The sequence below is a fragment of the Ranitomeya imitator genome, chromosome 6 (assembly GCF_032444005.1).
Source record: "Ranitomeya imitator isolate aRanImi1 chromosome 6, aRanImi1.pri, whole genome shotgun sequence".
NCBI classification, from domain to species: Eukaryota; Metazoa; Chordata; class Amphibia; order Anura; family Dendrobatidae; genus Ranitomeya; species Ranitomeya imitator.
Window position 1 is genome coordinate 443,020,027 of NC_091287.1, and position 15,856 is coordinate 443,035,882.

At 42.5% G+C, this 15,856-nt stretch overlaps 1 protein-coding gene across 1 annotated transcript in view; it reads right to left on the minus strand.

The window, feature by feature from the left end:
- Positions 1-799: 799 nt before the first annotated feature.
- The window catches only part of GGH (gamma-glutamyl hydrolase), a 52,374-nt gene continuing 37,317 nt past the window's right edge, over positions 800-15,856 (minus strand). Inside the window, exons 5-9 of the mRNA XM_069731403.1 lie at positions 13,263-13,401; positions 7,965-8,071; positions 5,230-5,320; positions 4,766-4,903; positions 800-1,175 (exon numbers count right to left, since the gene is read on the minus strand). Coding sequence (XP_069587504.1) covers positions 1,057-1,175; positions 4,766-4,903; positions 5,230-5,320; positions 7,965-8,071; positions 13,263-13,401 — 594 coding nt within the window. The 3' untranslated portion in view covers positions 800-1,056. The remainder of the gene's footprint in view (positions 1,176-4,765; positions 4,904-5,229; positions 5,321-7,964; positions 8,072-13,262; positions 13,402-15,856) is intronic.

Sequence of the window (15,856 nt, forward strand, 5' to 3'; positions counted from 1 at the left end):
GTCACTTTCTGATGAAACACCTATTTTTTATGTTTTTTTTATTCAACATACCGTAATTATTTAAGGATCTTTGAGTTCACTTCTTTGATTCTGTGGCATTTTTTATATCTCCTTCGACTATGACGATGAACCTCAAGATCATGCTGCGAGAGGCCGATGGGCCGATGAGGGAGTGCTCATCCTCTGTCACACTTCAGATGCTATTGTCATTATTCTGCTTGACAAAGGTCTTCGGACCGAAACGTTGCCGCAGGAGGCAGAATATATTTGTGAGCTGCTTTTCACTATCCGGTGTGGCGCTGTCCCTTTCTTCAGTTTGGATTTGGATGTTCTATCCGGGATGGACCCCCTGGTGAGGACGTGCGCCTCAGTGTCCACAGAGACTACATGATTATAGAATGCGGCTTTACTGCTTTCTTTGAAACTTGCTATTGTCATTATTGACTGCGGAATCTGAGGTGTAAAGCTGCTGGGATCAGAACTAGTTATGGTCATGGCAACTGCAATAAGAGCTTCTACTGGAGATGGAACGGGCACCATCTTAATCATGTATGGGCACTTCATGATGCAGCAAGATACCTGCCACCAGAAACATCACATGTGTTAAGGGTTTTCCAATAAAAGGTGTTGGAAAACCCAACTGAAAACATTGCGGAAAATGGTACCAAACGTCTCAATCCAGCCTTAGGTAATTCTTACCACATCAAGATCTTTTCATACATCCTTATTAGATGTACAATATTGCTGGCAATGTCTATTAAGAAGTGAAGACCAGAGCATGGAGGACAAAGCCAGAATATTCAAGTCAACATTTAATTGTATGCAGTTTCCAGGAGTGAACAGGAGGCGCCACACTCTCTGCAGGGCAAGGATGAAATACATTCAGTGTAATTCCAGTAACATGTACATTAATATCAGTACCAATAACAGCGAATGCGGATTGAATTGTGAAGTAAAAACATTTTTTTGCCATCACATTAGCTGCAAACAATACAAAGTGCATAGCAAAAATATATTCTCAGAATTAATTGCACCACATTAAGCTTTAAAATGTCTTCAGAAAAAATACATTTGCTCAAAAACAGAAATATTTCCTGTGTACTTTGGGCAGTAGTTATATATTAGTGGGAATTGTGCTTCCGCGTCCTCAGAAAACTGGTGCTGACTTTTCCTGGCTGCAAAGTACAAAAACAAAAAGTATTAGACACAATGTACAATAACTCCAGGCACCAATAAAAGTAAGTGACCCAATTCTAAAAAAGGACAAAAACAGAAACTTCTCTCGTAAGAGTTATAAGAGTGGAATAAAACTTTTTTTTTTTCTTAATTTCGCCCCTCCATAGTGGAGATATATTTAGTTAAGTGAAAGTGGGTGTTTAAAAACACTGGAGGGGTGCACTTCTTCTCCCTCTAGGGAACTGCCATCTGACAACTTTGGTAAAGTCCAAGTGGGTGTCAACTCTTTAGGTGACAAATACTTTGTTGCAAAGATATTAGCAGTCAGAGGTCAAATAAAAGAAAAAGTTTTATATCGCTCCGCAGCCAATATTACATTGTGTGTCTAGTTCACAGTTAAAAATTTGATGAAAGGTTCACTGACCATCCTGCAGCACAATCCGTGCCACCGATCGGTAAACTTACACCAGTCAGCAGTTGTTTAAATGCCTGTTTACACTGGCAGACCAAATGAAATGAGGCACACTATGTGATCTATACTAGATTGCACAGTACAAAGCGAGTACTGTTTACACAGGAGGAGGTACCACCGAGAACCATGATTCACTCAACCATTTCACCTGATGAATGAGTATTTTTCTCCTTCCAGTATATGGCCGCGGCTCACTACACCCAGAAGTGTAGCCAGAGACCAGAATGTTCATGTACCTACATTGAGTGTGACCTGCACTGATTCTGAGAGTGTCGCTGGGCTCCTCCAGCATCAGTGCGCAGGCGCTGTAACAGGAACGAGGATTTGTGTTTACGGAGCTCTCTATGTACCCTTATTTGCATATGGATTAAAAGTTAATTTTTCAGTAAAATGTACAGTACAGACCAAAAGTTTGGAAACACCTTCTCATTTAAAGATTTTTCTGTATTTTCATGACACCTGGGGTGTGTTTAGGGTCATTGTCCTGTTGAAAAATAAATGATGGTCCAACTAAACGCAAACCGGATGGAATAGCATGCCGCTGCAAGATGATGTGGTAGCCATGCCGGTTCAGTATGCCTTCAATTTTGAATAAATCCCCAACAGTGTCACCAGCAAAGCACCCCCACACTTCACACCTCCTCCTCCATGCTTCATGGTGGGAACCAGGCATGTAGAGTCCATACGTTCACCTTTTATGCGTCGCACAAAGACACGGTGGTTGGAACCAAAGATCTCAAATTTGGACTCAGACCAAAGCACAGATTTCCACTGGTCTAATGTCCATGCCTTGTGTTCTTTAGCCCAAACAAGTCTCTTCTGCTTGTTGCCTGTCCTTAGCAGTGGTTTCCTAGCAGCTATTTTACCATAAAGGCCCCTTAACGGTTGTTATAGAGATGTGTCTGCTGCTAGAAGTGTAGTTGTTGTAGAGATGTGTCTGTTGCTCTGTGTGGCATTGACCTGGTCTCTAATCTGAGCTGCTGTTAACCTGCGATTTCTGAGGCTGGTGACTCGGATAAACTTATCCTCAGAAGCAGAGGTGACTCTTGGTCTTCATTTCCTGGGGCGGTCCTCATGTGAGACAGTTTATTTGTAGCACTTGATGTTTTTTGCCACTGCTCTTGGGGACACTTTCAAAGTTTTCCCAATTTTTCGGACTGACTGACCTTCATTTTTTAAAATGATGGCCATTCGTTTTTCTTTACTTAGCTGCTTTTTTGTTGCCATGATACACATTCTAACAGTCTATTCAGTAGGACTATCAGCTGTGTATCCACCAGACTTCTGCACAACACAACTGATGGTCCCAAACCCATTTATAAGGCAAGAAATCCCACTTATTAAACCTGACAGGGCACACCTGTGAAGTGAAAAAAATTCCCAGCGACCTCTTGAAGCTCATCAAGAGAATGCCAAGAGTATGCAAATAAGTCATCAAAGCAAAAGGTGCCTACTTTTTAAAAACCTAGAATATAAGACATAATTTCAGTTGTTTCACACTTTTTTGTTAAGTATATAATTCCACATGTGTTAATTCATAGTTTTGATACAATTTTCATAGTCATGATAATACAGAAAAATCTTTAAATGAGAAGGTGTGTCCAAACTTTTGGTCTGTACTGTACGTTACTGGTATGATTCTTTTAAGAGCTGTGTTCCCTATATAAACATTTAAGCAGCTGAAATTGCTGTTTGGGGTGTGATTGTGCCCCTTTACGACTCCCATAAACTTAGTATAAAAGTTGTTCAAATCTACTGACTTTGGTGGGATCTGACGACCATATATCGAGAGCAAAAAAAAAGGATCGGGACATTCGAAATTTCAACACCTCAACCTTCTGTTTTCAGGGAAGCTTACAAGCTGTCAAGAGATATCTGGTAGTGGCATTCTTCTCTCTCCCCATTGACAACACATGGATGTCAGTCACTGCTTCTGTGTATGGTGGAGTTGGGAGAGATGGCGGCCTTTCCTGTGACAGTAATATGTGTAGCCAGATTGAGTAAATCACTAGGACAGTGGAAGACAGCAGCCAATTGTGCTTAAAACCCCAGAGCCATGCCCCATGAGGGTACAGCCATGTAGCAGCGCTGCACGCCATCTATAATAGAGCTCATAAGTTATAGCATTGAGTGCGGTGCCGCTGCTACAAAGCACACATCATAAACTCCGTTTTCCGAGTTGAGTTTTTACATAATGAAAAGCAATAGAGATAAAGCGCCACTAAAGGAGACTTAGGGTACCGTCACACTATACGATTTACCTACGATCACGACCAGCGATATGACCTGGCCGTGATCGTAGGTAAATCGTAGTGTGGTCGCTGGGGAGCTGTCACACAGACAGCTCTCCAGCGACCAACTATGCCGAGGTCCCTGGGTAACCAGGGTAAACATCGGGTAACTAAGCGCAGGACCGCGCTTAGTTACCCGATGTTTACCCTGGTTACAAGCGTTAAACTAAAAAAAAAAAAACAGCACATACTTACATCTGGTGTCCGTCAGGTCCCTTGCAGTCTGCTTCCCGCACTCAGTGACTGCCGGCCGTAAAGTGAAAGTGAAAGCACAGCCGCTGTGCTTTCACTTTCACTTTACGGCCGGCAGTCACAGTGCGGGAAGCAGAGACGGCAAGGGACCTGACGGACACCAGAATGTAAGTATGTGCTGTTTGTTTTTTTTTAGTTTAACGCTTGTAACCAGGGTAAACATCGGGTAACTAAGCGCGGTCCTGCGCTTAGTTACCCGATGTTTACCCTGGTTACAAGCGAACGCATCGCTGGAACGCATCGCTAGATCGCTAGATCGGTGTCACACACACCGATCTAGCGATGACAGCGGGAGATCCAGCGATGAAAGAAAGTTCCATACGATCTGCTACGACGTACAATTCTCAGCAGGATCCCTGATCGCTGCTGCGTGTCAGACACAGCGATATCGTAACGATATCGCTGGAACGTCACGAATCGTACCGTCGTAGCGATCAAAATGTTATAGTGTGACGGTACCCTTACACTTTTTACATCTCCAGCTGTTATCAGACCATAGCAGTGATTACAAATTCACTGGTGCCCATGGAGGCAGTGGGGTCTTGTGGACCCCATTTTTCTATAACATTCTTACCTTCATTAACGAAGAAGTCAGCCATATAAAAAGCCACGTGCACGGCTTCTGCAACGTGGGAAATATCGGAAGTTTTTTTCCATTCAAATGGATTTTTTTCTGGATGCCACTGGACGCCATAAATAGGATAATGATACGCTGCAAGACACAACGTGGCAAAACTGAGGAGCGAGTTCAATAGGGTAATCAAATACAGAACTTGGCACTTGTGAAATATGTCAGAATTTTCATACAATCCAATCCATAATGTGCTATAATGTGTAATGGTGTAAAAGAATGTCCGACTTCAGGGAATGGCGCTTATACACGTCTATGGACCAATATCCTCTGGTTTTCATTCAGAGGTTTTTTCTTTTAGATTTATACAAAATCTGAGATACTAAAAAGAATGCGCCCATAGTATTGACTCTGTGCACCTCACATATCACCTACAAACGACATCAGGAGGAGACATCAGTTACTACCTTCAAATGTGGAGATAAATTCCAGAACACCGTCAGAGTTAGTGGACAAGATGTTGTAGAATTTGTGTAGCTTCTCATTAGCTGTAAAGTTCTGTAAAAACACAGAAACCAAAATAATGTTAGAATACATGAAGGGTACAAGAATTAATATTATTATTTATATAGCACCATTGATTCCATGGTTCTTTACATGAGAATGGGTTACATACAAATTACAGATATCACTTACAGTAAGCAAACTAACAATGACAGACTGATACAGAAGGGTGACGACCCTGCCCAGGCTTACATTCTACAGTATTATGGGGAAGGAGACAGTAGGTTGAGGGTTGCAGGAGCTCCGGTGTTGGTGAGGCGGTAGCTTCGGTAGTGGTGAGGAGGCAGTGGGGTCAGTGCAGGCTGTAGGCTTTCCTGAAGAGATGGGTTTTGAGGTTCCATCTGAAGGATCCGAATGTGGTTGATAGTCGGACGTGTTGGGGCAAAGAATTCCAGAGGATGAGAGATATTTGGGAGAAGTCTTGGAGGCGGTTGGGTGAGGAGAGGATAAGTGTGGAGGAGAGAAGGAGGTCTTGGAAGGACCGGAGATCACGTGAGGGAAGATATCGGGAGATTAGTTCAGAGATAAATGGAGGAGACAGGTTATGGATGGCTTTGTAGGTCAGTATTAGTAATTAGAACTGGATACGCTGAGGGAATGGGAGTCAGTGAAGAGATTTGCAGAGGGGTGAAGCGGAGGAGTAGCGAGGAGAGAGATGAATTAGTCGGGCAGCAGAGTTAAGAATGGACTGGAGAGGTGCGAGAGTGTTAGCAGGGAGGCCGCAGAAAAGAATGTTGCAGTAGTCAAGGCGGGAGATGATGAGGGCGTGCACAAGCATTTTAGTAGATTGAGAATAAGAGCTTTAGTGAATATTAGCCATTGCCTATAGAAACCAGGCAGATTTGAGCCATCCGATGCGGGTAACAACCTCACGTCGTATCCTGATCGATGTGCACACAGTTATTAGAAAGTCTTGGAAGTGGAAACTAAAAGGGGTTTACTTATCACAATTTTACATGACAAATAGGAAAGGCCATAGGAGACTTATTATCGAGAGTCCCAAGGATGGGCCGATGTTAAGGCAGGGGCAGGTGACTGTGTATTCTCTCATTTGAAAGAATCAGGTCAATTATGCAAATCACAATCTGATCACTTTGATTAGAGTGTGATTATATTGTGCTCCGATTCTCTTAGTTTACCTCAGACATCGGACTGCAGTCATCCAAGTGCAGTCCGATAGTTTCCACAGATTCACTGACTTGTATCGTGTGATCTGAATATCTGATCAAAACTCGGAAATATGGCAACTTTTTTCCTCGAACTGACTTGGTCCGAGGAAAAAAAATCTGGCATGTGAACAGCCCCATACAATAACATTGATTGGCGTGCGATCCGGTGTTTTGTTGGCTCGCACTCGGACCGAAAATAAGGTCGTCAGCACCTGCCCTTAGTCCAAGTCATAGATGACTATTGGGAGTGCAGGAAAACGTCCCCCTTGTTCTTGCGATCATAGGGGTCCCAAAGGTGGATTACCAACAAATAACAAAATTATGGCAAATCCTAATGATATGCTATTAATTTGTGATATGAGGAAACCCCTTTAAATGTAATGCTCTAGGAAAAAAAACACTTATGCCTATTGCAGGGCCTGAGCTGCTGAAGTCATTGCATCTCTGGGTAGAAGTATAACAGTGTATCAGCTTTTTGCAAGAACGTGCATTTAAAGCTCCATTCCAGAGTTTGTTTTTATTTCAGCGCTGGAGCGGTGCCACTAATGACAGTTTCCTGATCCTAGTCTTATACTTACCAGCTGCCGTCTTCATCTGTTCCTGGCGCCGCTCCGGAAATCAGAGCAATGGTCACGAGTTCTCTCAGTAATTCTATGACAGCCTCATTGTGGGTCTCATAGATTTACATTGTGGAGTGACTTCCGAATTGCCCAAACACCGGAGAGAACCGGCAGGTCACAAACTGCTGTAAATGGACTGGAGCGGCGCTGAGAACAGAAGACGACAGCGGCTGGTGAGAATAACAATAGGGGTAGGAACACCACGAATTTCTGAAATGAGAAAAAGGGTCTGCTTTTCCTCTGTGCTCCTCTGTGCCATGGGCGGCGTTGTATTTCATCTCAGCACCCTATAACATTTTATATAACTATTATCCGGTGTTCAAAGTACAGGCGCTCTGTGCAACGCGTTTTGGTCAAACATTTATGTGCACTTTCCCACCTATTTGTTTTCCTCCCAACCTCCACCCTTCTCCGGCTCCATCAACCCAGAGCTGTCATAGAAAAGGAAGGGAGGAAAGAGATGAAAACAAGCAGGTGGGAGGCTGCACTTAAATGTTTGGCCCCGCCACAGGGCACCGAGCGCCTGCACTTGGTGTGAATAGTCGTTATGTGCCAACAGACTCTGAAAAAGTAGATAAGTGTTCAGACAACATGCAGCCAAGAATGGAGCCATTTATTACAATAAAAAAATAATAATCATTTATATCCTACTGATAGGTCATAAAACACATTATGGTAAGAAAATCTCAAACATATTCCGCCATTCCTTCTTTTCTTGGTAAATAACGATCTGCTTTTGATTACAGATTTCTGGACAACTAAAAGCTACAAGCTAAGAACAAGAAATGATCAATCTAATTAACAGAGCAAGCTTAGCGAGTCATTATCTGGATAGAATGATATCTGTACCTGGATGGAGAGGCTCCACGAGTGGAAGTTTGCCGTAATAAACATGGTGGAGAGGGCTTTATATAACGTACGTGGAATGTTCCGGAATAATTTGCTACTTAATACATCTAGAAAAGAAAGAAAAAAGGTTTAGGGTAAAGAAATGTCATTTCCTTCCATTTTCATCTCAAATGCGTGAAAAGCGAGCTGGTTAAGTCTCCCATTACACCCTACCTGAAGGCAGCACCCTACAGGTGCAGCTTCAGCTATAGGTACACGGGAACATATCCGTGGCAGCCACGAACTGGCGCACATTTCACTTACAATTTATGCTCGTTTTCTGGCATACCGTATAGGAAATTTGTCACGCTCCAATTAGCCCAATTTTTTAAAAACAGTAAGATTTTTATACAAGCACCCCTTATACCAAATGTTGTGACTTTTTGGCATAGAGGAATAATAAATTCTCCCCTATGTCTCGCTCGTATGTTGCTCTCATCATGGGCAGCGTGCAGGACACCAGATCAGTATTTGACTAGTAAATTACATAAAACCCCAGATATTGCCTTTTATTACTAGAAGAAATGTGGCCACTATTTTGATTTGAAAAGTCACATAATATGTTGTATGTTTGGCATTTTCACAAGTTTCTCCCAGCTATATGGAAGGGAGTGGAGCCTGGAAGGGACGAGGGAGCGATGCTGCAGCTTGTCCAATTCATGGCGAGCTGTGCTATTCCTTATAACTCTTGATGAGGAGGTGTGATGGAGTCAGATGCTCCCGATTCATTAAGGCTACTTTCACACATCAGGCTTTTGACGTCAGGCACAATCCGAGGAATTTTGAAAAAAAAGACAAGAAGAGGACATGATTGTATGAAGATGGGAGGCGCCGGACCTGGACCGCAGCGGGACCGCCCCCCCAGGTGAGTACAATATACCTTTTTTTCTTACCTTTCATGTTACATCGGGGGCTTATCTACAGCATTACAGAATGCTGGAGATAAGCCCCTGATGCCGGTGGCCTTAAGGTACCGTCACACTAAGCGACGCTGCAGCGATACCAACAACGATGCCGATCGCTGCAGCGTCACTGTTTGGTCGCTGGAGAGCTGTCACACAGACAGCTCTCCAGCGACCAACGATCCCGAGGTCCCCGGTAACCAGGGTAAACATCGGGTTACTAAGCGCAGGGCCGCGCTTAGTAACCAGATGTTTACCCTGGTTACCATCCTAAAAAGTAAAAAAACAAACGCTACATACTTACCTACCGCTGTCTGTCCTCGGCGCTCTGCTTCTCTGGTCTGGCTGTGAGCACCGGGCAGCCGGAAAGCAGAGCGGTGACGTCACCGCTCTGCTTTCCGGCTGACCGACGCTCACAGCCAGAGCAGGAGGAGTGCAGAGCACAGCGCTGGAGGACAGACAGCGGTAGGTAAGTATGTAGTGTTTGTTTTTTTTACTTTTATGATGGTAACCAGGGTAAACATCGGGTTACTAAGCGCGGCCCTGCGCTTAGTTACCCGATGTTTACCCTGGTTACCAGCGAAGTTCTGGACTTTATTCCCCGACCAGCGACAGCACAGCAGGGGCCTGATCGCTGCTGCCTGTCACACTGGACGATATCGCTAGCGAGGACGCTGCAACGTCACGGATCGCTAGCGATATCGTCTAGTGTGACAGTACCTTTAGTTTATAGGCCATTTTTGGGGTGACAGATTCCCTTTAAAGAGAATCAGTCAGCAGGTTTTTGCTACCTCATCCGAAAGCAGCCTAATGCAGGCAAAGAGAAGTCGAATCAAACAATGCATTCGTTTACCGGGTGCAGCAGTTCTGACACAGTTTTTAGATTTGGCCATACAGCTAACTCTCCCCACACCAGGCCCAGCGCTACTCAGCACTTATCCACATTCATGTCACTTGACAAACGGTAAGGGTTTTAAATATTAGAGTTAGGACTGTCCTAATTATGGTCACCGTGGAGTGGTGGCATGGCGTTCACATTTTTGTGATAAAAAAATATGTTAATTAAGTACCATATATTATTTTCAAGCACTATGCTGCTTATTTATTTACTGCAGGGTATTTAATCAGTATGTCTATCTTTGTTTTTGTTTTTTTCAGTTCAGTGGCCAGTGTGAACGTACGCTTACACGCTGCATGCACACCAGTTTACATGCCAGTTCTTACCTTTTCTGTATATGCAATGACCAAAGACTGTGAGTTACCCATCACAGGAAGGTCAGTGTTAGGGTATGTGCACACGTCAGGATTTCTTGCAGAAATTTGCCTGACAAAAACCGGACATTTCTGCCAGAAATCCGCATGCGTTTTTACTGCGATTTTACAGCGTTTTTGACACGTTATTGGGGCGTTTTTGACTCGTTTTTTCCCAAATGCATAGAATAGCAGGAAAAACGCAGAAAATCCGCAAAATTAATGACCATGCTGCTTTTTTTACCGAGATGCGTTTTTTTCATCATGTGCACAAAACATGCAGAATGTATTCTAAATGATAGGGTGCATAATGTATGCGTTTTTAATGAGTTTTTATAGTTTTTACTGCGAAAAAACATGAAAAAAACGCAAAAAAACCTGAACGTGTGCGTATAGCCTTAGAGTAGCATGCGCTGCTGTGTCCCAGCAATGATAAGCTCCTGGTGCTAAAACAATCATTGCAAGCAAACAAAAGCATGGAGCTTCATAAGAGAGGCATCCCTGGAATCTGTGTTTTAAGCCCTACAAGCATGCTGACTTCCGATTACATGGCAAAAACCTGCTGACAGATTCCCTTAATCAAAGACTGATATTCATATAATTTGGATTACTGAACTGTGAATATCGATCCTTCAACGTACAATGCTCTTAACAGGGTTGTTCGGTGACACTAACTTACACGGGTGAATGGCACTAATAATACCTGTCAGGATGCGTTTTTCCCATCCTAATCAATAGCACAGGCAGGGCTGTGGAGTCGGAATCGTGTAGTCGGCATCAGTGTCCATTTTGGTGGAGTCTGAGTTGGAGTCGGTATAAAATGGACTGACTCAGACTCCTAAAATATATAATAAATTGGTACAGTAGTACAGTGCAGGATGTGCTGGAAATGTTTTCATGAGAATTTGGGAATGTGTTGAATCTGTGCTGCACTTCATGCACATGCTCAGTAGTGACAAGTACTGTGGGGTCGGAGTCGTGGAGTCGGAAGTCAGGGAAATGGAGTAGTCGGCATTAGTGGTTTGGCTTCCCAACTATATACAGTGGGGCAAAAAAGTATTTAGTCAGTCAGCAATAGTGCAAGTTCCACCACTTAAAAAGATGAGAGGCGTCTGTAATTTACATCATAGGTAGACCTCAACTATGGGAGACAAACTGAGAAAAAAAAATCCAGAAAATCACATTGTCTGTTTTTTTAACATTTTATTTGCATATTATGGTGGAAAATAAGTATTTGGTCAGAAACAAAATTTCATCTCAATACTTTGTAATATATCCTTTGTTGGCAATGACAGAGGTCAAACGTTTTCTGTAAGTCTTCACAAGGTTGCCACACACTGTTGTTGGTATGTTGGCCCATTCCTCCATGCAGATCTCCTCTAGAGCAGTGATGTTTTTGGCTTTTCGCTTGGCAACACGGACTTTTAACTCCCTCCAAAGGTTTTCTATAGGGTTGAGATCTGGAGACTGGCTAGGCCACTCCAGGACCTTGAAATGCTTCTTACTAAGCCACTCCTTCGTTGCCCTGGCGGTGTGCTTTGGATCATTGTCATGTTGAAAGACCCAGCCACGTTTCATCTTCAATGCCCTTGCTGATGGAAGGAGGTTTGCACTCAAAATCTCACGATACATGGCCCCATTCATTCTTTCATGTACCCGGATCAGTCGTCCTGGCCCCTTTGCAGAGAAACAGCCCCAAAGCATGATGTTTCCACCACCATGCTTTACAGTAGGTATGGTGTTTGATGGATGCAACTCAGTATTCTTTTTCCTCCAAACACAATTTCTACCAAACAGTTCCAGTTTGGTTTCATCAGACAATAGGACATTCTCCCAAAACTCCTCTGGATCATCCAAATGCTCTCTAGCAAACTTCAGACGGGCCCGGACATGTACTGGCTTAAGCAGTGGGACACGTCTGGCACTGCAGGATCTGAGTCCATGGTGGCGTAGTGTGTTACTTATGGTAGGCCTTGTTACATTGGTCCCAGCTCTCTGCAGTTCATTCACTAGGTCCCCCCGCGTGGTTCTGGGATTTTTGCTCACCGTTCTTGTGATCATTCTGACCCCACGGGGTGGGATTTTGCGTGGAGCCCCAGATCGAGGGAGATTATCAGTGGTCTTGTATGTCTTCCATTTTCTAATTATTGCTACCACTATTGATTTCTTCACTCCAAGCTGGTTGGCTATTGCAGATTCAGTCTTCCCAGCCTGGTGCAGGGCTACAATTTTGTTTCTGGTGTCCTTTGACAGCTCTTTGGTCTTCACCATAGTGGAGTTTGGAGTCAGACTGTTTGAGGGTGTGCACAGGTGTCTTTTTATACTGATAACAAGTTTAAACAGGTGCCATTACTACATGTAATGAGTGGAGGAAAGAGGAGACTCTTAAAGAAGAAGTTACAGGTCTGTGAGAGCCAGAAATCTTGATTGTTTGTTTCTGACCAAATACTTATTTTCCACCATAATATGCAAATAAAATGTTAAAAAAACAGACAATGTGATTTTCTGGATTTTTTTTTTTCTCAGTTTGTCTCCCATAGTTGTTGTCTACCTATGATGTAAATTACAGACGCCTTTCATCTTTTTAAGTGGTGGAACTTGCACTATTGCTGACTGACTAAATACTTTTTTGCCCCACTGTAGCCCTGAGCTCAGGTACAAAATACTTGTCGAACACGCACAATTTTTGGCAAGTATCTGCTGATACAACATCATTACTGCCACTTACCTCCAGTGAAAAAAGTGATAGACTTATAAATGTATAATGGCTTTTCCTGGGCTTCTAAAACCACATTCGATTTACAAACTCAGTAAACAGACAGTGACAATTGGTGAGGCACATGGCTGACAGGAAGATTCAGCCAACCAGAAAAATCCTGTGACTTAAGGGCAAATTGTGGAGAATCGATGGGGCTGTATCACTGAGGCACATGCACTGTCTCATTGTGAATACTGTGCTCCATGTCCTGTACTGCTCTCTACACAGGGATTTGAAGATAGGATAGGATATGGATAGGGGATAACTTCCAAACTCTGTACAATCCCTTTAATAAGTCAGTGTAGGCATAAGCTACGACGTATAGCACATACTACACAATGTACTTACTCTCAGTGAAGTTTAGAGGCAACGAGATGTCTTCTGTTTGGGTCAGTGTAAGTAACAGTTCTCCACTTGTCAGTACAGTCAATTGCTCAAATCCTAAACAGGTCCCCCAGATAGGAAAATAATCACCTTTGTCATTAGCCTGAGAGACAGAAAAATGCCCAGAATTAGTTCAGTAATGTTAACAGAAGCAAATAAATTACTGTAATACAAGTCATGATCCATTCACACCACAGTCCTCCACAATCTTCGCTGAATCAACAGCCGCCTGAGAAGGTTGAGGTAAGAGGTCTGTGTAGAGTAGTTACGTGCAGTAGTGTTCAAAATAATAGCAGTGTGTTCAAAAGCATGAGTTCATCACAAAATCTTTTTTTGGGAACATTGCACGCTGTTTTATAATTCAAAACATGAAAGAGAAATGTAGATTTTTTTTATTACTTTACAGAAAATAACAAAAAATGAACATTGAGCTTTCTAAAAAAAAATAGCCGTGTCTGCATTTGTCTTTACTATTTTTATGACGATTTATCATTCCTGTCAATCACTAATATTTAGTTGTGCACCCACAGTTTTTTAGAACTGCTTCACATCATTGTTGCATAGAGTCATCTAACTTCTGTCCCCTGTCACCTGTGATTCCAGCCCAGGATGCTTGAACTACATCCCACTATTTTTTGGCATTGGTTGGCTTTGCCTCAGAAGCTGCATTTTTGATGTCACCCCACAAGTGTTCTATCGGATTAATGTCCAGGAATTGGGCCGGCCACTCCATAACCTTAATTTTGTTGGACTGGAACCAAGATTTTGCTCGTTTACTGGTGTGTTTAGGGTCGTTGTCTTGTTGAAGCACCCATTTCAAGGGCATATTCAGCGTAAGGCAACATGACCTCTTCAAGTAATTTAATATATGCAAACTGGTCCATGATCTCTGGTATACGATAAATAGGTCTGGCACCATAGTAAGAGAAATATGCCCTATATAAACCCAAACAGACTATCAAGCATGATTCATCTTTCCAGAGAATGTGCTTTTTACTGCTTCAAAGTCCAAAACTGAACAGCCACACAAGACACTAGGGACTTCACAAGTTCCTCTCTTATTTGTGGGAGGATTAGGCCAGCTTCATGCATCCCAGTTTCTGGCCCGGGGGCAGGTTTTCTGAGCAGACCTCGAAAAACCTGGAGATCTATAAGAGGAAGAGGAGTTCAACTCAGAAGACCTGAAGCTGGTACAGTCACAACGCTTCCTACACTGACTATGAAACTCTGACCCATGAAGCCAGCCTTAGGCTACCAAAATACTTGGGCCACCAAACTAAATTGTAGATCTGTTTTCTTTTTTACAGAATTTTTTTTTCAGTTGTATTCAGAGTAAATCTTCTTCAAGGAGTAAAAAAAAGAAATTGCAGTGGTTCGGGTGGCTTTTTTTTTTCTAATTTGCATTTTTTAACTCGTCATGAGAGTTTAGTTACTGGGGAAAGCCCATCAGCTCTGCCGTGCTAGAGGAGATGGAAGGATCGGGGACCTTGCCATCATGTCATTGTTGGGTCCATTAGATGTGGTTGTATTCTCTATTCAGTGGGTAACAATTGCTGAGTCCATGCATTGGATCTGAACAACGTCTCCTTTGCTCGGGTCCCCACCAATCCCGAGAACTGGGGCTTCTGTGAATGGAGCGGTGGTCATCATGTCCATTCCCACGATTTTTATTTTTATATGTTCCCTACAGGGCTATGTCTTTAATTTATACTGTTGTATGCTGCATAACTATATCTTTTATAATCATCACGTAGATTAATTTAAAAAAAATTACGTATTATCTTTAGTACATAGTATTTTTACTAATATCGACGTCACCATGTAACTTCCCTATTTCCCAGAATTTCTTTATGCTTTTTTAAAAGTGAATCATTTTGTGTTGTGCAATATCAGTCAGTGTTTGTAGCTTTATATCACAGAACATATAATAAAGGTGCCAAAAAATACAGAAATTCACAGCAAAGGAACACCATATATGAATAGAATAATATACCCAATAAAACTTAACATTTAATAATACTCTTTATAATAAAAACACATACCACATACAACCTAAAACCAGTACCAGTTGTTTGACACAAAGATATAAGACAAAGATACAGGGTGCTCTCGATCCCTAGGGTCCCGACTATCTGTCCCCTACCTTGCTGCGGAGGTTGGCACCCTATATATCCTGTGTTTTTATTATAAAGAGTATTATTAAATGTTAAGTTTTATTGGGTATATTATTCTATTCATATATGGTGTTCCTTTGCTGTGAATCAGTGTTTGTAGCTTTGTAGTGGGTATCCCCTTCCTCTTTCCTGCACATAGAACAATAGGATTTTCCATGATTTTGTTACAGAGCATTTTTCACTTCTCCAAAGTACAATTATGGTGTATAATAAACAGCCACAACCAACGCTTGTGTCTTCACAAGGAGATCTCAGACTTGTTGGAGGATTTTTATCCATCAAACACCAATCCATGAAGCTCTGGATTAATTTTTTTTTTGCAATAAATGAGGAATACGATGGTTCAGAGTCCACGCTGCCCAAGGTTCAAAGGTGAAGAATGAA